This window comes from Tenrec ecaudatus, chromosome 1 (assembly GCF_050624435.1).
Source record: "Tenrec ecaudatus isolate mTenEca1 chromosome 1, mTenEca1.hap1, whole genome shotgun sequence".
In the NCBI taxonomy this organism is placed as follows: Eukaryota; Metazoa; Chordata; class Mammalia; order Afrosoricida; family Tenrecidae; genus Tenrec; species Tenrec ecaudatus.
In genome coordinates, this window is record NC_134530.1 from 78876344 (window position 1) to 78896677 (window position 20334).

The window sequence follows — 20334 nt, forward strand, 5'->3', positions numbered from 1 at the left end:
TTCTCAGGATGCTCGACCCAGCCTCTCCCCACCATACTCTTCCAAACAGCAGCCGGGGCCCCTCCTACTGCCATTGTCCTGTCACACGCCTCACCCTTTGAGGTGCAGCCTCCTTAAAGCTGATGAGTTACATCGGTCAAAGGGTCAGCTCCCTGCTCCACAAGCACAGGGGACCCCAAGAGCAACACCTGTCCCCAGGAGAATTAGCTGAAGCTGCTGGCTGCTCATGCTTCCTGCCTGCTGCCCGCCCTCTCCGTGTGCTGCCCTAGGCTTTGCATAGGGACGCAGGCTTAGCCCATGGTATCTCCAGAGTGTGCGTGTGTCTCAATGAGACGCTTTCCCTCACTGTGTGCTCCATGAGGGCAGGGCCCAACGTTTGAAAACGTGAAAGGCTTTGGTGTTGGCCAGGACACTGGGTATGACCTTGGCTAGGACACTGGCTCCTTCAGAGCAGATATACTGCTTCTTCCAATGTCCTAACAGTTTGGAATACCGGGACGGCCTTGGTGGCCCATGCTCTGATACATGCAGAGCACCACCTCTGCCCCAGGCAGGTACCTCCCCAGGTAAGCCATTGGACCTAGAGGGTGGGCACAGCAGCTAGGTGGAGGCCAGGATCTAAGGCTGTGTTCCCAAATTTCCATCACAGGGAAATCAGAGCCCAGAGCTGGCCAGCCAGACATGCTGGGGGTCCCTGTGCCCATAGTGACTGTGGGCGTTGACCGCTGGCACCCATGACCCCCGCTGCCCTGACTCACAAAGGCATATGCAGCACCCCAGGAGGGTACCTGGCACCTGGGGAGTGCATGGGGCCCCTCAGTCCTGTGCATTGATCATCCTGACCAGTCGCCTCTCCGGAGTCTCTGGGCCGCTCTCCCAGGGTGCTGCTCTGCCAGGAGCGGGCGGGCTCCTGCGGCAGGGACTCACCATGCACTTGTTGGGCTTCTCGCCGGAGTGGACCCTCATGTGGATGAGCAGCTTGTAGCGGGCATTGAAGGGCTTGTAACGCCTCACGCAGCCAGCCCAGAAGCAGGTGAAGTCCTCGCCCTTGCGCTGGTCAATGTGGCTCTTCTCGATGTGCCGCACCAGCTCCTCCTGCTGCTCATAGGCTGCACAGCAGTCCACCCAGCGGCACGCCTGCCGCCCGCCCACCGCCCTGCCCACCAGGCCCAGCCCCAAGCCTCCAAGGCCCGAGCTGGAGGGCAACTGAGACAGCGGGTAGGGGGGTGGCAGGCCCTGCTGGTGAGGTCCAAAGAGCTCTGAGAACTCGTCCACAGGTTCCTGCTTCAGGTAGCCCCCCTTGCGGCAAGCTTCGAGTTGCAAAGTGCCCTCGTGACTTTCCATGGTGGCGGGGCCAGGCCGGGCCCGCCGAGGGGGGCTCCCTAGGTCTCCTGGCAGAGGGGGGCTCCGGAGTCCATTCACACAGGCGACCAGAGCCGTCTGGGAGGAGCGGATGCTGGAGGTGATGTGGAGGCCTTCGGAGGAGACACAGGGTGACGGGGAGGCCGAGGAGGTGGTGGGCAGGCCCAAGAGGCAGCAGCGCTTCAGGCTGCCCTCAGGGAGATGGGCCTCTGGGGGAGGGTCTAGGCCAGCACTGGGCTCACTTCCCAGAAGGTAGCAGGCAGGCGCAGGGTTGACGGGGCCTCGGCTGGAGAGGTCCATGTCTGTGTGCAGGCCAGTGGCTGAAGGGGCCCGGCAGTGGGTAGACAGGGGCGTGTGAGTTTCCACCATGACCTGGTAGTCGGGCAGGACTTCCTGCTTGATGTGCTGCGTGGGTGGGAGGCCACCGTTCACATACGTGGCCTGGGGTCTGGGTGACCTGAAAGACAGGAGCCAGAGAGCTCATGTGAGGGTGGGGGTGGGGGGTGGAGGCCCAGGGAGGGAGCCTGAAGACTGCAGGATGGAGGAGCCTGGAGTCAGGGTGGGAGGCTGAGACAGACAGGCTCCAGAGACGAGGGGGAGAGAGGGTCGAGAAGGGCAGGGTCTGAACAAGGGCATGTGCTGAGAAGAAAGCCCAGAAGGGTCACTGCCTCATCCTTCATCCCAAGGCCAGCTGTTGATCATCGCCATCTACAAACAGACAAACACACTCAGTGCCATCGAGCTGGCCCTGTGACACAGACTAGATCTGCCCCTGCGGTCCCTGAGACTCGCTCTTCCTGGGGGCAGGGAGCCTTATCTTGCCCCTTGGCAGAGGCTGGTGGGTTCAGACTGCTGCCCTGGTCGCTAGCAGCCCGACATGTAACCCAGTACATCCCCCAAGGCTCCTGGTTCTAGACGTGCAAAAGGAGTATTCCAACCCAAGCCAAACCCACTGCCCTGGCGCGTGGCTGACAGTGACCCTGCGGGCACAGTGGGGCTGCTCCACCAGCCCTCCCTGCTGTGAATCTGTCCTGAAGCAGAACTGCCGCGACCTTCCCTGGTGGGGTGGCACAGCCAGCCTCTCCGACAGACGCCAACACTCAACCCACGGCACCACAAAGGCTCCTTCTGAAGGGTGATCTTACTCACACCATTTGGCTGAGCCCAATAAATCGGCTGCAGCAAAGAACATATACGGTTGCATGAATTGCAGGTCAACACACCATTAAAGAGCAGACCCGATTTGAGTTCACTTACACGAAGCAAGCCAACATCTAGAGGCCAAAGCTTCTGGTTGGTTACGGGGGGTAGGAGGAAGAGGGAAAGGGGGTCACTTGCTTAGGGGACATGGGGTTTATGTTCCTATGGTGGGATAATTTGGGAAAGTTACACAACATGAGGAACATGACCCACATCACTGAGTTAAATATGCAGGCCTTATCGATTCCGTGAATGCTTTAGGGTAGATATTTTTGCCCCAATAATCGTCTTTAAAAGATCTGGTCATAACTGCCATCCTGCCCTGTCCCAAGGCCTGGCCTTCCTCACGACCTGAGAAGTCCATGTCTGTGTGCAGGCCAGTGGCTGAAGGGGGCCGGCAGTGGGTAGACAGGGGCGTGTGAGTTTCCACCATGGCCTCCACCATGGCCTGGTAGTCAGGCAGGACCTCCTACTTGATGTGCTGCCTGGGTGGGAGGCCACTGTTCCTCACGCCCCACACCAGTGAGTCCTGTGGGAAGACTACTTTGATGAATAGTTCGAGGGACATCCAGACTCAGCTTGTTTTTCCCTTCCACTTGCATGTCCCTTAATTTTTGGTAATGTGTTTGAATTGCTCAACGTGCTCATCCTGTCAAGGTTACTGGAAGTGCCCCACTGTTAACGTCAGTGCACTGGGGCTTGACGGATGAGAAGAACTCCCAGGAGTAGTCAAGGGAAAACTCAGGAGACATCCTAGAATTTTAAGCCCAGATACCAAGAGATGGATTCGTTAATTAGATGAAGCTGTAATTTTTAGCGGGGGAAGGAGGGAGCGGGAGCAGGGAGACAGGTCAGGTGGAGGCAGGGGCTGAGAGGCCAAAGACTTGGGTTCCAGCCATGTCCCCGTGGTGCAGGCTTGGGTAAGCTGCTCTGTCTTCTGGGTCCCTCTCCTCCTCGCTGGCGGCATCAGACTGACCCTCTTCGTGAGAGCAAGGGTGATGCCGATGGGCAGGGCCAGGCTCACCAAGGCTGTTAACCTCATCACATCCGTGGTACACTGGTTTCTAGCCAAGCTCTGCTCACTTCACACCAGACCAGGCTGAGGCGAGATGCGGGCCTCCCCTCACTCTTCCCGGGCCAAGCCGGCTTGGGAGGGAGCAGCTCAAGTGCCTCCCGTGCTTTGCTCTCGAGAAAACAGCCACGGCTTGACCACGGAGAGGATCCCTGCCGTGGCTTCTTGTGGCTGCAGGTCAGTTCTGACTCCTGGAGACCCCATGTGCAAGGAGAGCTGCTCCGTCGGATGACTTGTAGGGGATTGACCCCCACGACTGTTGTCCGAGGCCCTGAGGGGTGGGTCCAAACTGCCAACATTTCTGCCTGTAGGAGAGCTGTTTGCACAGGGGCCACAGCAGGATGTTGACCCTAGGGATGTTTGAGGCAGAAGCCGAGGGGCCCCGCCACGGTCTGCTGCCGGGAACGGCCAGCTTCTCCTGGAAGATGATGGTGACGGACCATGGACCACGACATTCCTTTGCAGCTTGGACATCCTCTGCCCATCCTCCTGGCCATGGGAGGGGCTGCCAACGTTGGGATAATTGACAAGACTCATGGGCTTGCACTCAATGGTAAGACAATGGAGCAATGCTTCAGACAGCACCTCCCCCTTCTAGTGGGGACGGTGGAGCAGCCCTGCAGGGACAGTGAAGCACCACGCATGGTGGGAGCAGAGGGAAAAGGAAGGTCTCCATGGGCTGATACCTGAAGATGTGAGCATGGGCAGCACCTCTGGAGAAGGGGTAGCAGGGGTGGCGGCAGACAGTGGCAAGGAGGAGCCACATCTTCAGGGCCCTCCCAGCCCTGTGGAGGGTTGGTTTACTCACTGTTTCCCTCCCCATCTGAATGAGGATCAGAGAGGTTCGGCATGCTGCCCCCAAGGACCACCCAGGGAGCCCAGACCTGAACTCACATCACAAGACAGTCTCCTAACCATGGTGGAGTCATTTAGGGCCTGCTGTTTGTTACAAACCCTCACCACTCTGGGCCCAGGTTCCCTGTGCCTGTTAGGGGCTAAGTGACTGAAGGCATCTCAAGTGGTTGTCACCAGGCGTGGGGCCTGGGCCTCCTGGTGCTGTGGTGAGACACCGATGTGATGGGCACACAGCGGTCAGCATGCGGGAGCTGCAGTGACCAGGATGAGAGTCAGGTGGTGAGGGGAGGCTGTGGAAACCCAGGCAGTGGACAAATGGCCTGGCTCGGGAAGCGGTGGCAAGCAGGGGGAAGAAGGTACAGGTTGAGCCTGGGGGGAGGATCGACAGATGGGAACGCCTCCTTTTCCTTCAGGAAGAGGAGAGAGTCTAAAGGTATCAGAGGAAAGTTCCCACATTTGACCATGTGGTTGGTGTGGAACACCGCCAGTGCCATCGGCCTTCAGAAGACCGCAGGGGTCTGTCTCAGAGGCAGCGCAGCCCACATGCTCGTGAGCCGCTAGGAGGGCAGGACGTCTTCTCAGAGACTTGGGGCGAGTGGGCAGGAGGGGCCAGTCTCTGGAGAAAGTCGTCGTCCTTGGTGAAGTGCAGGGGCAGTGAGAACGAGGGAGACTCTCCGTGAGATGGACCGATATGGGCTGCAACAATGGGCACGCCGGTGACAATTGGGATGGTGGGCGGGAGTGGACAAAGCTTTGTTCTGCTCTGCAGATAAACCCTGAAAGTTGGGCCGACGCCACGGCACCTAACAAACAATGTCAGATCCAATTTGGCTATTTGGGTAGCAGGGTGCAAGTAACTGAGATGGGTGCTGGCATAGGGTGCCTGCTACAGACCGTGCCGTGCTCTCAGCTGTCCAAAGCCATGCTGTATGAGGTCCTGATTGCATCTGCCAGAAAACCACCACTTCCTCAGCGTCCCAAAGTCACCATGGGCTTTTACCTTGAGACAGAGAGGACTTCCGTGGGTACAGCTGGGGACAGCCTAAAGGAATAGCCAAGGGTAAATGCATTGAATGGCTGCTGAACAATACCGGGGTGGGGGGGGGGGGCGGTGGGGCGCTCCTGGTGCCCTGGGTAAGTGCTCCAGCTGCAAATGAAAGGGAGCCCAGCAGCTGCTCTGGGAGATGGGAGGCGGCGACCTGCTCCTGTAAAGGTGTGTTAGGTGCCGGGTCCTGCGCTGTCCTCGCCATGACTCCTAGGCCCGCGCCCATTGCTGCAGCCACTGGGCCCATCCCTCTCCTTGAAAGTGTTCCTCTTTCTCCCTGCCCCTCCACTTTACCAGACAGGATGTCCTTCTCCAGGGACCGGTCTCTGCTGACAATATGTTGTAAGTATGCAAGACTTATGCCTTGCTACCCTTGCCTCTAAAGAACACTGGCTGTACTTCCTCTGAGACAGATCAGTTTGTCCTTCTGGCAGTCCACAGGACTTTCAATATTCTCCTCCAGCCCCACGACTCAAATGCATCGATGCTTCTTCAGTCGTCCTCATTCAATGCCCAGCTTTCACAGGCTTATGAAGCAACTGAAAATACCATGGCTGGAGTCAGGCACACCTTGGCCCTCAAAGTGACATCCTTGCTTTTCAATACTCTGAAGAGGTCACCTGCTTGGCACACAATTGGCATTTGGTACATGGCAGGTGAATGAATGAACCACAAGTGGGCAACTTGGCCATTTTCTGAATCTCTGGTCCCTGTAATAAATTCCAGCCAGGTCAGCAGCCCTCCCAGTGGGAAAGGCCCCAGGGAGGGGGTGGGCATACACGGAGCCCTGCTTGTGTCAGAGGCAGGCTTGAGCCCACTATGCGATCAGAGGGAACACCTGTCTAGAAGTGGATGTGGCTGAAAGGTGCCAGTGATGACTGGGTGGGATAATGGTCTGTATGGAAGGCCTGGCCCCTGGGTCTGTGAACAGGAGCCAGTGTGGAAACATGCTTCCTTTGTTCTGTTCATTAGGTGATGTTGGAGTAGGGGGGATTCTAAATCTTCTAGTCATAAAAAGAGCACAGTGGGCCCAGAGGCACCCACAGGGCAGAGAGGTGGGCCAGCTGTGGAGAGGCAGACGCATCTTCCAGCATCACCCCAGCTACCAGGAGCCCAAGCAGATGTGCACGGACCTCCTCTCCCCGAGCCACAGTGTGAACTCAGACTTCTAGACCTCTGAATTTTCAGAACAGAAACGCCCGTGCTTTAAACACGCCTGCTGTGGTCTGCCCGAGGTGTGGAACTAGGTCACTAAGACGGTGGTCACTGGTGGGGGCCTGCAGGGCAATGTTTCCTGGGGACGACAATGACGAGCCTGGACAGAGAACCCTGTCCCTTCTAAGTGTCCCTGAATTTGACACTCGGAGAATCCTCAGGCAGGTTTTCCTCCCTAAGCCCACCCACGAGAGTCCCGGCTTCCCTCTCTAAGTCACCTCAGCCTGGCAGGGAAAAGCCTACTTCAACAAAGCCCCCTTAGCATGTCCTGCGAGGCCCTGGCATAGGAGGTGGCGTGGGGGGTCTGGACTAGGCAGCCATCTTTGTGCGACCAGGCTCTGGCCAGTCCCATGCCTCAGCTTCCCTGGGTGTCCCATGAGCCAGGGTTGAGGCCCTTGGGGTCTGGGCCTCCAGGGAAGAGTCTCAGGCGGTGACAGGGGCACATACCTGTTGTCAGGGTGGGGGAAATGCAGCAGTCTCTCGCAGGCTGGGGGGTGCCCACGGAGCGGTGGGGTTCCCGTGGGGAGAAACAGGCCTTGGCGGCAGGTGGGGCTGAGGCCCTCAACAAGGTCCATGTCCAGCAGGCTCTTCTTCTCTGAGCCTGAGGTGCAGTGGCCGTAGCTCCCGTTGACTGGACAGAGAAAGGTGGGGAGAAAGGGAGAGCCAATGAGCAAGGAGAGCACCCCTAAACCCGTTATAAACTGAATCCCTGCTGGAGTGAGTCCCATAATCCCTCCATTTCAGAGGCCGTTGCTGCGGCTCACTGGTTCCCTAAGTATGACACAACACAAAGCCGTCTCCATGCACCAGACCCTGGTGAACAAGGCAGAACCCTACCCTCTTGGAGCACAGGGGTCTCATGCTCACATTACACGTGATCGTGCAAGAAAGCATGCTGGGCTTGGTGAGTCCAGAGTCGAGGCTGCCCAGCAAGCAGAGTTAGAACCAAGACCACTACCGTGGAGCCCATGGGAGCTCATAGGGTTTCTGAGGTTGTCAGACTTCCAGGGTGCCAACAGCCTCATCATTTTACCAAAGAGCCTCTCGTGGGTTGGAACCACCAGCCTTGTGGTTAGCAGCCCAACACTTAGCTGACAGTGCCACCAGGGCTGCGGCACAGCCGAAGAAAAGTTGCCGGTTCAAAATGCGCCGACAGGGCGTGGTGATGGTCTTCTAGAAAATAAACTCCATGGACACTCTCGTCCTCTGACACACGTGGGGTCCCCTGGTGACTGGCCAGGCGCTTACTAAGCATTCTGGGTCACTGTTATTGCCAAAGCCCAATCCACACAGTTTTCCAAATGGCATCGCACCCCAGGAACAGTGCACAGTGATTTATCCTGGTGAGGACGGAGAGACTCCGTCGCGTGTACTTTGGACTTGTTCTCAGGAGAGACCAGTCCTTGGGAAAGGGCATCACGCTGGGTGAAGCAGAGGGCAGCACAAAACCAAAACCAAGAGGAAGGCCCTGCAGGAGAGGGGTTGAGACATTGGCTACAACAATGGGCCCAAAGGTAGCAACGGCTGTGCGTGCCGCAGGACCCTTCCCAGGCGGCAGCCGTGGGGCGGGAGTGGCCTGATTGTACCCAACAGCAACACGCCTCCCACGTAAACCCAGCTGAACAAGCTCACAAAGCTCTGGTGAAGATTAAGGTGGACGACGTGAGGGCCCTGGAAGCACTCTGTGAATATAGTGGAAATGCAAGAGATGGCTATTCTCAGGCACATTTCCCGGGGCTGTTTTGTTACTGGTAAACAGTGGTTCTTGACCTTACTAATGTTGTGACCCTTTAATTCAGTTCCTCGGGTTGTGGTGACCCCGTACGTGGGCATATCTGCATGTGGGCGGACCCACCTGAGATGGATAAAGGAGACTGCTGCACAGGCCAGTGCTGCCAGACACCCCTCGGATTCATGACCACGTTGAGTTTGAATTGATTTTTGGCCATTGAGCACTCAGAAACCTTTGCCTGTAGCCTCATTTTTCATGACCCCACATTCAGTTACGTGACCAATGATGAGGTTGCAAGCCCCAGCTTAAGAAGCAGGTCCACCCTGAGGGAGCCTTTCAGCCAAGGCTTGACACTGGTTCGAACATGCCTTGCCTGTGGTGCTGGCCGGGCCAGCAGGCCTTCGTGTGGGAGGCACCGCACGGTTTTCTGCAGAGCGAGCAGCCAGAGCGGGCTCCAATGAGCCTCTGCTCAGAGGCCTGGGTCTGGTCCTGCGGCAAGCCATGCTCACTCCGCCAGCCCTTCTCAAGTTTTTGGGTGTTTTTTTTTTTTAAGTAATGTGGCTATATTTTAATTAAGAAGCAATCTCTGGTAACAAATGTGAGTGGCTGAGTTAACGAGAGCAGGCTGCTGTGCGCCTCATCCCGCTTGGCTTGGCGTGCCTCGCACTGCCCAAATTGTTTCTGCATGTGACTTTATTGTCCCATTGAGGCAAGCCTTGGGACGAGGCCTCCCATAGCTGTTGATAATTTTATGACCGTGAATAGCATTTAGGGCAGGGAGAGCTTCGTCACTGAGTGGGACTGTTTGGCCAGGGCCTTTTTCCCACAATCCTCTGGGGCCCCTGTCCTGCCCATGATTACTAGTCCTGTCCATTCCTCAGGGGGACAATTGGAGCAACAGGAGGCCTTAGCATGGATCAGCGCTGCCCACGAATGCCCACCCTTATGAGGAGGCTTATCACGACCATTTTCCAGATGCGGACAACCAGGGTCTGTGAGAAGTGGGGCTACGATTCAAACCCAGGTCTTGCAGACTTCAACGCCCCAGTTTGGTCCTGCTGCCTCTCAGCCAAGTGCTGAGTAACTGGGGACCTCCAAGGGAGCGTCCCCACCTTTGAGCCTCAAGGTTAATCTGTGCAGAAATGCTGCCAGCTGGGTAGGACCATGCCTTGAGAGATGCGACCATAAAGACTCAGAGGTTTCCCAGTGGCACCCAGAGAGCGCAGGGGCTGAGCAGAGAAGTAAAAGCATCACGCTGCAGAAAGAACTGGAGGTTCCTCCATCCACAGTGGGGGCACGGGGTTTTCTTCTCCACTGGGGACACGCAGAGGGTTACTTGCTGTCAGTAAACAAGTCCACGTGGGGAGGGGGGAGAGAAGTCTCTCTGATCACAGCGCACATTGCCTGGTGCTCTGAAGGGACCTTGAAAGAACCCTGGCCAGACACTGGCCACCATCCCACAGAGGGACCCAGAGCTCTGAGCTGCCCAGTGTCGCCCATAGTTACACAGTAAATGCTGCCATGGTCAGGGGCGGGGTGGTCAGGCCCAAGTCTCCCAAAGCCCATGCCATGCTCTGGCCCAGGCTCCCTGCTCCCTCAAAGATTGGAAGGATTGGGGTTCTCAAGGATTCCAACCCACTCCATCATGACTGATGCGAGGACATCAGGACAGACCCAGATGTGTAAGCTGTGAGCGCACCAGAACACTAACAGAAATGGGAACAATTACCGGTCAAAGGCCTGAAACAGGAGACTCCAAGAGGCACAGTGAGTCCTTCCAGGAGCTTAGGTCAGCGGCTGGATTAGGGTCAGGGCTGGGGAGAGTGTCACACATTCAAAGCGGGCCCATCAGCTGCCATCTTTGTTTCCAGGCTTGTCTGTCAAGAGGGTTGGTTGCTATTTGACGCACCCACTGCCCTTGTGTTCTAAGTGGAAGACGAGGTTTCTAGCAGGGTGTCTGCCCAGGACTTTCCCCATCTGGTCATTGTTCCAGTTCACCCACGTTTTACTCATTGGAGTCTGGTCTGCTTTCACTTCACCAGCCACGATGGGACCAGGCGGAACTCGTCCAAAGTGCTGATTCAAAGTCCATTTATGGGCTGTGGTGTGGACCCCTGAGATGCCGCCCCACTGGGACAATGTGGGTATTATTCAAACCGTCCACCACAGGACTCGCCCTGCCAGGAAAACTCACCACCCTCTGGCCTGCTGGCTGCTTGCTTCACTGTTACTGTTCCCAAGGGCACCACAAGATATAGATGGGTGGGGTCCCCATTCCTGCTTGCTAAAGAACCCACCCACTATCACCGAGCCTATTCCAATTCAGCGACTCTATGAAACAGGGTAGAAATGCTCTATGCAGTTTCTGAACCTGCAAAGATGTACAGGGACAGATAGCCTCCTCTTGCTCCTACAGTCCTGCTGGTAGATTTGAACTGCTGCCTGAAGGTTAGCAGCCCAATGTGTAACCCACTGTGCCCACAGGGTCCTCTGATGATCAAGAATGCAGTGTTTCTCTGAGAAGAGAAAGGAGTAGGGGGAAAGGCAGTTTAGCTGCCCTGGGACCAAGAATGGGATACCCTGGGGAGTGGCTGGTCCCCAGGAGGCCTAGCTCCCTCTGTGCAAGAAGGGGATAGGAGGAGAGCTGGACCTGGCTTTCCCAGGTACAGGAAGCTCCTCTTGGGCTGCAAGGGTGAGATCACATGTGCATCTTGACAAGCTGGTGAGAAAACCTTGACGAAAGGCCCTCTCTTCTTCTTGCGGATTGTGGCTGTGAGAGGATTTTATGTCGGCTTGAAGCTGTATCAAAGAAGGGGTGGAATCCAAGCTGTCAGCCCGGCCACAGCCTCACAGTGCCTCCGTGGGGGTGTGGCCTTCTTATAAGCAGGGTAAACCTGGGCACCTCTCTGCCCCTCCCCCTGCCCCTCAGCTGGAACTCTGCCTGCCTTGAGGGGTGGCTCCATGTGGGCCACCCAACCTTGAGAGCTGTCAGCACCCTGCCATGGCCCCAACCACCTTGGAGCCACCCGAATCTGCCCCCACTGGCTGGCCATCTCCCTGCCTCGCCATGCTGCGTCACCAGCAGGCAGCTGCGCGAGTCTACAGAGGGGCCTAGAGACCTGGAGTCGGGCTGGGGTGGGCTGCCTCCCTTTGATCTGAAACTCTGTCTTGGACATAGGGGAGTGTCACTGAGCTTGTTTCTCTAGGCCACTTAGCCTAACACAGAGATGAACAAGCCAAGCCTCAGAGAGGGCCATGACCACGCCTGGCCGTGACCACGCTACAGCTAATCGGCGGCAGAGCAGGGGCTGGCAGCCCTTGGGCTGGGCATGGAAGTGATATTCTTGTCCTTTCGAGCCTGTTTTCTTATTTGCACAATGGGGCTCTCACCTCCTCCCAGCCTGTGGGGATGATTAAGTGAGCTTAGGAACACAGTAAATATTCCTGACTTGGCACCTAGCTCACAGTACGCACAGGAGCAATAATGATGACAACGACAATGTGTCTTCGCCTATGTCTGTGCGTGCTCAGGACGGGCAGGGAGGCAGGACCCTGTGGGAGAAGCACCCCTGGAGGGGTCAGAGCTGGATGACTCCGAGGCTACAATCAGGACACGTCCCCAGGGTGCAGTAGTCACCGGGCGGGAGACCTATAAGCCAGATGAGGTCCCAGGCAGCAAAGCTGAGGCCGATGGCTCCAGTCTCTCACCAGAGAGATTAGCAAATCCCCGTAATGACTCGGCCATAAAGTGGCCCCTCATATACAGCGGCTCCCCACAAGAATTTTAACTTACACGGAAAGCTGCCAAGTCAGTGCCAGGAGGGAAAATGACGTATTCCACATCTCGGGCCCAGACACCGCCTCCCTGCGGCCCAGGAGCAGCCAGCAGCTGGTCCGGGAAGGCCTGCAGGCTGACCACCTCCTGGCTCACCAAGGGCCAGACTCGTAGTGCCAGAGTTGGTGGTGAGGTGGTGCACTTGACCATTTATAAAACATACCACAGCCATCCTGAGTGGGGTTCACCGCAGCACGCAGAGTCACCTAGGCAGGCTCTGGGGAGGCAAGGGGTGGGCCAACCTCACACAGCAAGTGCAGGGCTCCGACTTGGGCGGGGTGTCCTGACTCGGCCATCTAGTCAGCCCACGAGCCCATAAAGCATGGTCTCGGCCTTGGTTCCTCTCTGCTGCTGTCCTGTCGCTAAGGCAGCCCACAGGGAAACAAACCATAGCCAGGCAGACAACATGCAAACCAACAAGAGGAGCCCTGTTCCAATAAAACTTTATTCAGAAAAGTAGGCAGTGGGCCAGAATTGGCCCCTGGGTCGTCTTTAGAACTCAAGGCTTGGCAGGCAGCAAGGCAGAGAGCGATAATCTGAAACTCGCCTGTGTCTATGAAACACAGAGATGGTGTCCTCCTTGTGTGAGAGGAGGCGAGGGCATGAAAATGCCTGTGAACCATCGCTATGTCTTTCAATGGCTTACTGGGGAGAAGAGGGGCCCGGGGAGAGGAAATGGCCTGACCCTAGACCACGGGGTCCCCATGGCTAGCAAATGGGCAGGCCCACAACACAGTCCTAGACACGGTGGAAAGGTGGGTGTGTGGAAGGACTGTTCAGAGTTTTGCTTTGTGCCTACTCTGTGTCGGGAACCCTGGTGGCGCTGTGGGGGAGGCATTGGAAATGCTCAGCTGCCCCAAGGGAGAGAGAGACATGAGGCTATGTGCTCCCCGAGAGGAGCCTGTAAGTGATGCTGGATCTACAGCCTCAGAAACGCTCTGTAGGGTTGCCGTGAGGTGGAATTTACTTGGTGGCAGGGGGTTTGTTTGTTCGTTCATTATGTGCCTGACAGTAGTCCTTGTGGAAAGGATTAGCCCAAAGGCTGGTGGTTTGAATCCATCTAGAGGCACTGGGGAAGCAACGCCTGGCTTCCTGCTTCTGAAGGACAGCAGCCACTGAGAACCCGTTGGAGGCCAGTCCTGCTCTGGGACAAGGGGTCTTCAAGAGCAGGAACCTTCTTAACAGCACTGGTTCCGGCTGTGTGCCAGGCAGTGCGAGCCAGGAGATGAGAAAGCTTGGCTCAGGAGGCCCCAGGCTGAAGCCCTGTGCCTTCATTCACTTCCTGGTTATGTGATGCCAAAGGGGTGACCTCACCCCTCTGGGCCTCCGTGTCTTGATCTGTAAAATTGGCTCAAGATTCCAGCTGCATAGGGTAGCTGTGAGGATTAAACGAGATTCTGGACAGGGAGTCCCTGGAGTGGTGGCTAATATGAGTTGGCACTCGGTGCAGGGACACCATCTCCCTGGGGGCCTTCTGTGGTCTCCAAGAACGAAGGCCCATGTTCCAGGGCAGTGAGCTCCAGCTGCCACACAAAGGGCCACGTCGGGTCCACAGGGCCTTGCCAGCAGTCCCTTCCCGGGAGTCTAAGCACAGATTCGCCTCCACTGAGCAGCGGACGAGCTGACACTGTCCACACGCCTGGCCTGGAGGAGGGTCACCAAAGAGGTCACAGTGGGAGACATGCCACTCCCAGTTCTTCGGCCCTGCCTCACCATCCCCTTTCTGTCCCCAGAAACTGCCTCTGCCTGGCAACCAGCAGGAAGTGAGGGCTTGGGTAACAATAGTTAGGTGACCAGATTTTAACATTGGTAAAGCAGGACACCAGCGGGACACCATATAAAACTCATATCCCGGTGAAATAGCCACATGGCAGCCGAAAACCGTATACCCCTAACTTGTGCATTCTTTCCAAAAATTGGGACTTTTAAAAACCGCCGTGAGAAGCAGGAAAAAAATGTTAAAAATTAGGATTGTCCCGCCAAAAGCGGGACGTCTGGTCACCTTAGTCACAATAGGGAACATGGAGGTGGGTACCCAGGCTTGTCTCTAGCCACCACCACAGCCAGCTGGGTGGACTGGCTGATGTCCACTATCTTGGTCTAGGGCTGCCTTGGAGCATTCACGCCGTCAGGAGGGCAGGGTCTCCAAGCTGCAGCGTGGCTGACTGCCTGATGCTCAAGGCCTCACGCCAGGCCGATGACCCCCTGGCGTCTCGCACCCCAGACTGGAAGAACCCCATGCATTCCTCTTTAAAGCTACTCTAGATGTTTGGGGACCTGGGTCATTGACACTTGAGCTGGCTCACCTTGAGACGGTGCCGCAAAGAAGAGCGAACCCACAGTTCTGTCCCAGTCCTGGGGCCGGTTCCTCGTGTAGACACAGATAGGTGCGTACTTAAACAGACACATGGGCCAACAGTCCCCTGGTTCTCCATTACCCCCACCCGAGCCCCTGCTTACTGGGGCAAAAACCAAAACGAGACCAAGTCACCCCGGTAGCACTGAGCAAACAGCACCTGGAGGACCGCAGACCAGAGGGAGCACAGAGAAGCGGGTGGCACATGAACCGCTGGCATTTCCCTGCGCATGTACGTACAGTCTGTACCCACACAGCCCGGGAGGCGCCAAGGGCTACATTCTCAGCTGCTCACTAGACCAAGCTGGGAAGAAGCGGCTCTTTGGGAATGACTGTATGTAGCTGCATCGGGAAGTGCCAGTGGATCGTGTGCCACTGCGCGCTCTCTGTTCCCCCTGGTTTGGGGTGTGCTGCCCCCAACCTAGCCACCAAAAGGCCAATTGAGCCATGACCCCGAGACCAGAAAAACTAGACAGTCCCCAACTACCAGTGCCAACTGCTCTCAAAGGTATCGCATTCGATGGTGCCCGACAAAACAGGAGAAAACTGAAATAAAACTCAACATCCTGAAAAAGATAAGATGCACTGATCTGGCAGAGCCGGGAGAACTCCTGGAACTGTGGTCTGTTGTCACCTCGGGTCTGGACCTGCACTCACCCCGGAGGCGCCGTTTTCAGGCAAACAGCAGACAGCGCTGCCAAGGGAACAGTCACACCAGGGAGCACACACACCGTGGAATCAACCCACCGAGATGAAGTGGGTAGCACTGGCCCAACGACCAAGTTCAGAAGGTCTAGGAAAGAAGGCTAAAAGGAAGCAGGACAGACGGGTGAGTGACGTTACGTCGAAGGGACTAATCAATGACGTGCAGGAGAACGCGCATCAGTTGATGAACAGAAAGTCGATGGAGCTCCGTCACCTCCATCCCATCCACGATGTGGTTTGTGTCTGTTTAATTCAAACCAGTCTTCTGAGGCACAGTTCTCTCTTGGCATACATGGGGTCGCCGGGAGCTGAAACCGACTCGCTGGCAACTGAATTTTGGTTATGCGCACTTTCATGGCGTTGCTTTCCCTTGTTTAATAAAGCCTCATCAGCGGACTGCCTGATGGGAACCAAGCACAGCCCTAGAGTCTTCCCGCATCAGAACTGCGACCTTCTTTTCCAGAAGAAGCTGAGAGTCGGGGCCTCGCTCAAGGTCATGGAGTCAGTGAGTGGTGGGTGCTGCTCGGTTCTTCCCCAGTAACAATTCCTTCTCTTCTCCCCTCACCTCAGGTGGCACTCACCACTTCATCTATTCAATTCACTTTCTGAGTTCTGAAATGTAGTTATCATATTCTCAGTTTTAAATTTTCCCAGTTGATTCGATTTAATCAGGTGTAGCTCTCAGTTAAAATCCTCCTTTAGTCATCTATTCCCATTTGCTCAGGTATATTAATCATGGTTCTTTTAAAGTTTATGTCTGATAACTCCAACAACTGGGCCACCTCTGAGTTGGGTTTTATCATCCCCTCATTATCCCTGACTCCTCTTCCTCAGTTTGTCTCCTGGGACAGCTGGGAATTTTTTAATTGGATGCCCAACATTGTATGAAAGTAAACCTGAAAGTATTGCTCCTAGGGTCCCCCTTCAGCATATTCACAGATGTCTTTATATTTAAAGCGTGTTCACGCACGTCTCTGAGATCAGTGGATGGCGGCAGACAAGCTCTCTCAGTACACACATGCCCTAGTCTCACTCGGGTGCCTTCAAACAAAGTGTCCAATCAAAGCCATGGCTTCTGAGGGGATCTGATGGGCCAGCAGAATTTAAGGTGTCAGGAAAGGCTTTAGCAAGGGTTTTTGTAGAACCCAATGGTGTTGATATTTGTAGGTTTTTTGAAGGATGCAGATGATCACGGAAGTTTGTTAAGAAGACTGAAAACAGCATTGGTGAGAAAAGGGTCAAGGAAGACGCATCCCGATGAGATACACACACTCCTCTATTATGTACCCCCACTATCATGATCTCAGTCCACTCACGCAATTCCCACTGGACTGGTGTGCAGACAGTGGCACAGCTGAGAGCTTTCAATGTACGGAATTCAGGAAAGACAGAACCCCTCAGAAATGGAAGTGGGAGCAATGATTCCAGGAACATGGGGGAAGGGAGGGGGCAGAAGAGAGGGAAGCGGGTATGAAGAGCAATGACGGCAGAATAACCCCCTGGGGAAAAATACCAGGAGAGTGGGCGAAGGGATAGTTTGGGAGGTGCAAGGTATGTATAAATAATCATAACAATACTTAATATGTTAAGGGTTTGAAGGGGTGGCAGGGTGGGGGAGGGAGGGGAAAAGGGGGGAGCTGATATCAAAGGACTCAAGAAGAAAGGTACTGTTTAGAAATGGTTGATGCCAACAATTGTCCATGTCTGCTTGATATCATGGAGGTATGGTTCATTATAATACATGTAAGAGCCCCCAATACAATGATTTATTTAAATAAAATAAAAAGAACGTTGCATTAAGAACTTTCGTCCATCACAACAGTCTGCTAGCTCTTTCTGTCATTCTCCGAAGGTCACAAGGCTGTCCTGAGCTTCCCTGTGAAGCGGCAGCCCATCCACCCTCACATCCTGCTCTTGACCTTTCAGACTTCTTTTGTGTCCCCCACACGCAGAGGACATTTTAAAAGAACACAGTTAGTATCCCTTGAGAGTGCCCAAGCTGCCGTTTGGGGCACAGGACCCCTCAATGAAGGGCTGGGGCGATGGACACGCCACCTTCAGAGGTGCGCGGACCCCGATGGAGGCAAGGTCCAGAAACAATAGCTTCCCATTCTGACCTCTGATTTTAAAAAGGTGTCTGTGATTTTTCAGTGCAATGTTTTTTTTACTTACGTGCCTACATAAAACTTTGTACAGGCTTTGGATACTATCTCTGCATATACCCCCAGCCCTGCCCCCACCACCGAGTGAGCTGCTTTCATTTCTCAAGAGGGGAAATCATCGCACTCTAACCAGGATTTAGCTGCTTCTGAGCTTCGGTCCTTACACAGACGGCTCTGTTTGGGATTCATCCTTGCTCCCAGAATGTTGCCTTTCAGAAGTCCCAACTGAAAATTTGGCATGCCAGGGCTCCTTCCCAGCTGACCCGAGCTGCCCTCTGCGTCTGCCCAGCTCCAGAGGCAGCTGAAAGCTCTGCAGAGCCTCTCCACCTCTTCGCCGCCGCACTGCCGATTGCTCGGTTTCTTCGCCCGTGGAGCTTAAAAACCAGAACATCTCTTGGAAGGCAAAGCAACCCTGGATGGTAGCCTTATTTGTTGGCACTGCCTGTCTTGCTGGGATCTTGGCTTCTCAGGATCGGCATGTCTTGGTAGGCCTCACCTCCAATTCTGTCTGCTCCATGCCACATGGTTGCAGAACCATCTGTTCAGAGTTCTGGCTCCTGGCTGCACCTCACTTACACACTGTCTAGTGTGTGAGGGGAGAGGGAGCAATGGGTATCAGATTCACATCAGTGCATTTCTCTTTTCCACAGAGTCTTGAAGGTGTCCTTTAATAGCTCCTTCTAAGGCCTTCAAACGCATGGTCTCTATAGCTATCCAGAATGAAAGCTAGCTCCCCAGACAAGCTGGTCTGCTATGTATGGTCAGATGCAAAGCCCCTTTCAACAGGTCGTCTTAATGGCTGTCTAGCATTCCATCCTAGAGCTGTGCAGACCTCCTCTAGTCTACCCTTAGGAGCATGGTTGAATGGATGTCCTTGCAGAGCTGCTTCCTGTCTACCCAGCTTTATCGTCTCCGGCTAAATACCCGTAATGTAGAATTGTGGAGTCGAAGAACTGGCAAAAGTGGACAACTCTGCTACCTGCTCACTAGAGAAGGCATCTCCATGTCCATGCATCGTTTAATCTTTCTCTACAGGTGGGGTCTGGGAGCACTAAGGACACAACCCACCCAGCTGCTCTTTGGGAGAGAGACCCGGCAATCACCTTCCGTAAGTTTGCCGCCTATGCCACCCTGCGAGCAGTTCTACACCATCCAAGAGCCCAGCAGGAGCCCCAGGCCCACTGGGCAGCACCTGGCGGCGGCAGCAGCAGCAGAGTTGAGGCTTGGTTGTGCAACGGCTCTCGTACACCTGTTTTCATTCCCTTGCTGTGGGTGGGATTGCTGGACCGAAGAACACCCAATTTACCGATTTTGTCCCTGTCTCTCTAGAGCAGCGGTTCTCAACCTGTGGGTTGCGATCCCTTTGGGGGCCGAATGACCCTTTCATGGGAGTCACCCCATTCATAACAGTAGCAAAATTACAGTGATGAAATAGCACCGAAAATAACTTTATGGTTGGGGGGTCACCACACCATGAGGAACTGCATGAAAGGGCCGCGGCCTGAGGAAGGTTGAGAACTGCTGCTCTAGAGGGTACATGGGGGAAGGGAGGGGGAAGAAGAGAGGGAAGGGGGTATGAAGAGCAATGACGGCAGAATAACCCCCTTGGGGAAGAATACCAGGAGAGTGGGAGAAGGGATAGTTTGGGAGGTGTAAGGTATGTATAAATAATAATAACAATTATTATTATTGTATGTGTTCTCCACAAAACTGCTCCCCTACTCTGGCCCCTCTGGGTACATTCATGAATGAGAATTTAACAGCCCAGCGTCCCACATAATAGGAAAGGCTAGGAGGTCATCTGTACTCATAGCCCAAGGTGAACTAAGTCAGCTGCAAGCAGGAGAAGGATGAGGCTTCTGCTGCCCTCAGGTTACAGTCATGGCAACTACAGGGGCAGCTCTACCCCCTTCTAGAGGGTTACTGTGAGTCAGCACGAACTGGAGAGCAGTAAGTTTGGGGTTTTTTTTGGGGGGGGGGGTTACAATAAAGTTACTCAGCAGAATTTTTATGTGGCTGTTAAGCATGCTATAATAAAACCCCATCACAATCCAATCCGGACTTGCATTACTTAAAAATGTGGAGTTGTGTAATTCAGTTCATTTTACAAATGCTATTTGGGGTGGCTTTTTCAGGTAGTGGGTGGGGAAAGAAACCTGTGTTCTTTCTCAGATCTGTAGGAAACCACCTATTTGTCACAAGGTACCCAGCACACCCGAAACCAAGAAACCCTCAGGTGGTGGCCAGGCAGTCACTTCCTGTGTCAGAGTTTTGAATGAAAGCCACCCAATGGGACTGAACAGAACTGCACCGCAGGGTTTCCTAGGCTGCGTTCTCCACAGGGCCAGGTAGCCAGTGGGTGGTCAGCATCACCAACCTTGTGGTTACCAGCCAATCGCTTAACCATGGCACCACCAGTCATTCCCCATGTCCATACAGGCTCCTTTCGCCCCCAGAGAAGAGGGGGATTCTTGTCACCTCCTTTTGGAAGAGGCTAGATAAGGGGTCGGAACAATGGCATATGTTCCCTAGATTCCCCCGTACCTGATGGAGGTCTACAAGACATGTTTGCCCCAGGGGGCAACGTGCTGCTGGTTGCTCTCAAGCCTCTTCCGTCTCGTGGCGATGCCCCGTGACCCACCAGAGCAGGGAGAACCGCTCCATAATCACAAGAGTTGAGACCCTTCAGAGGCCGACTGCCAGGACTTTCTTGGGAGGTGCAGCTGGGTGGGTTTGAGTAGCCAACCTTCAGGCTTCAAGCACTTCCTCACTTGCCCCACCCAGGAACTCCATAA

General features: G+C 55.0%; 1 protein-coding gene across 1 annotated transcript in view; it reads right to left on the reverse strand.

Moving 5' to 3' along the window:
* GLIS1 (GLIS family zinc finger 1) overlaps window positions 1-20334 on the reverse strand; it is a 291490-nt gene that overhangs the window by 91558 nt on the left and 179598 nt on the right. The window contains exons 2-3 of the mRNA XM_075556390.1: window positions 7197-7380; window positions 928-1819 (exon numbers count right to left, since the gene is read on the reverse strand). Of these exons, the coding sequence (XP_075412505.1) occupies window positions 928-1819; window positions 7197-7380 (1076 nt within the window). The remainder of the gene's footprint in view (window positions 1-927; window positions 1820-7196; window positions 7381-20334) is intronic.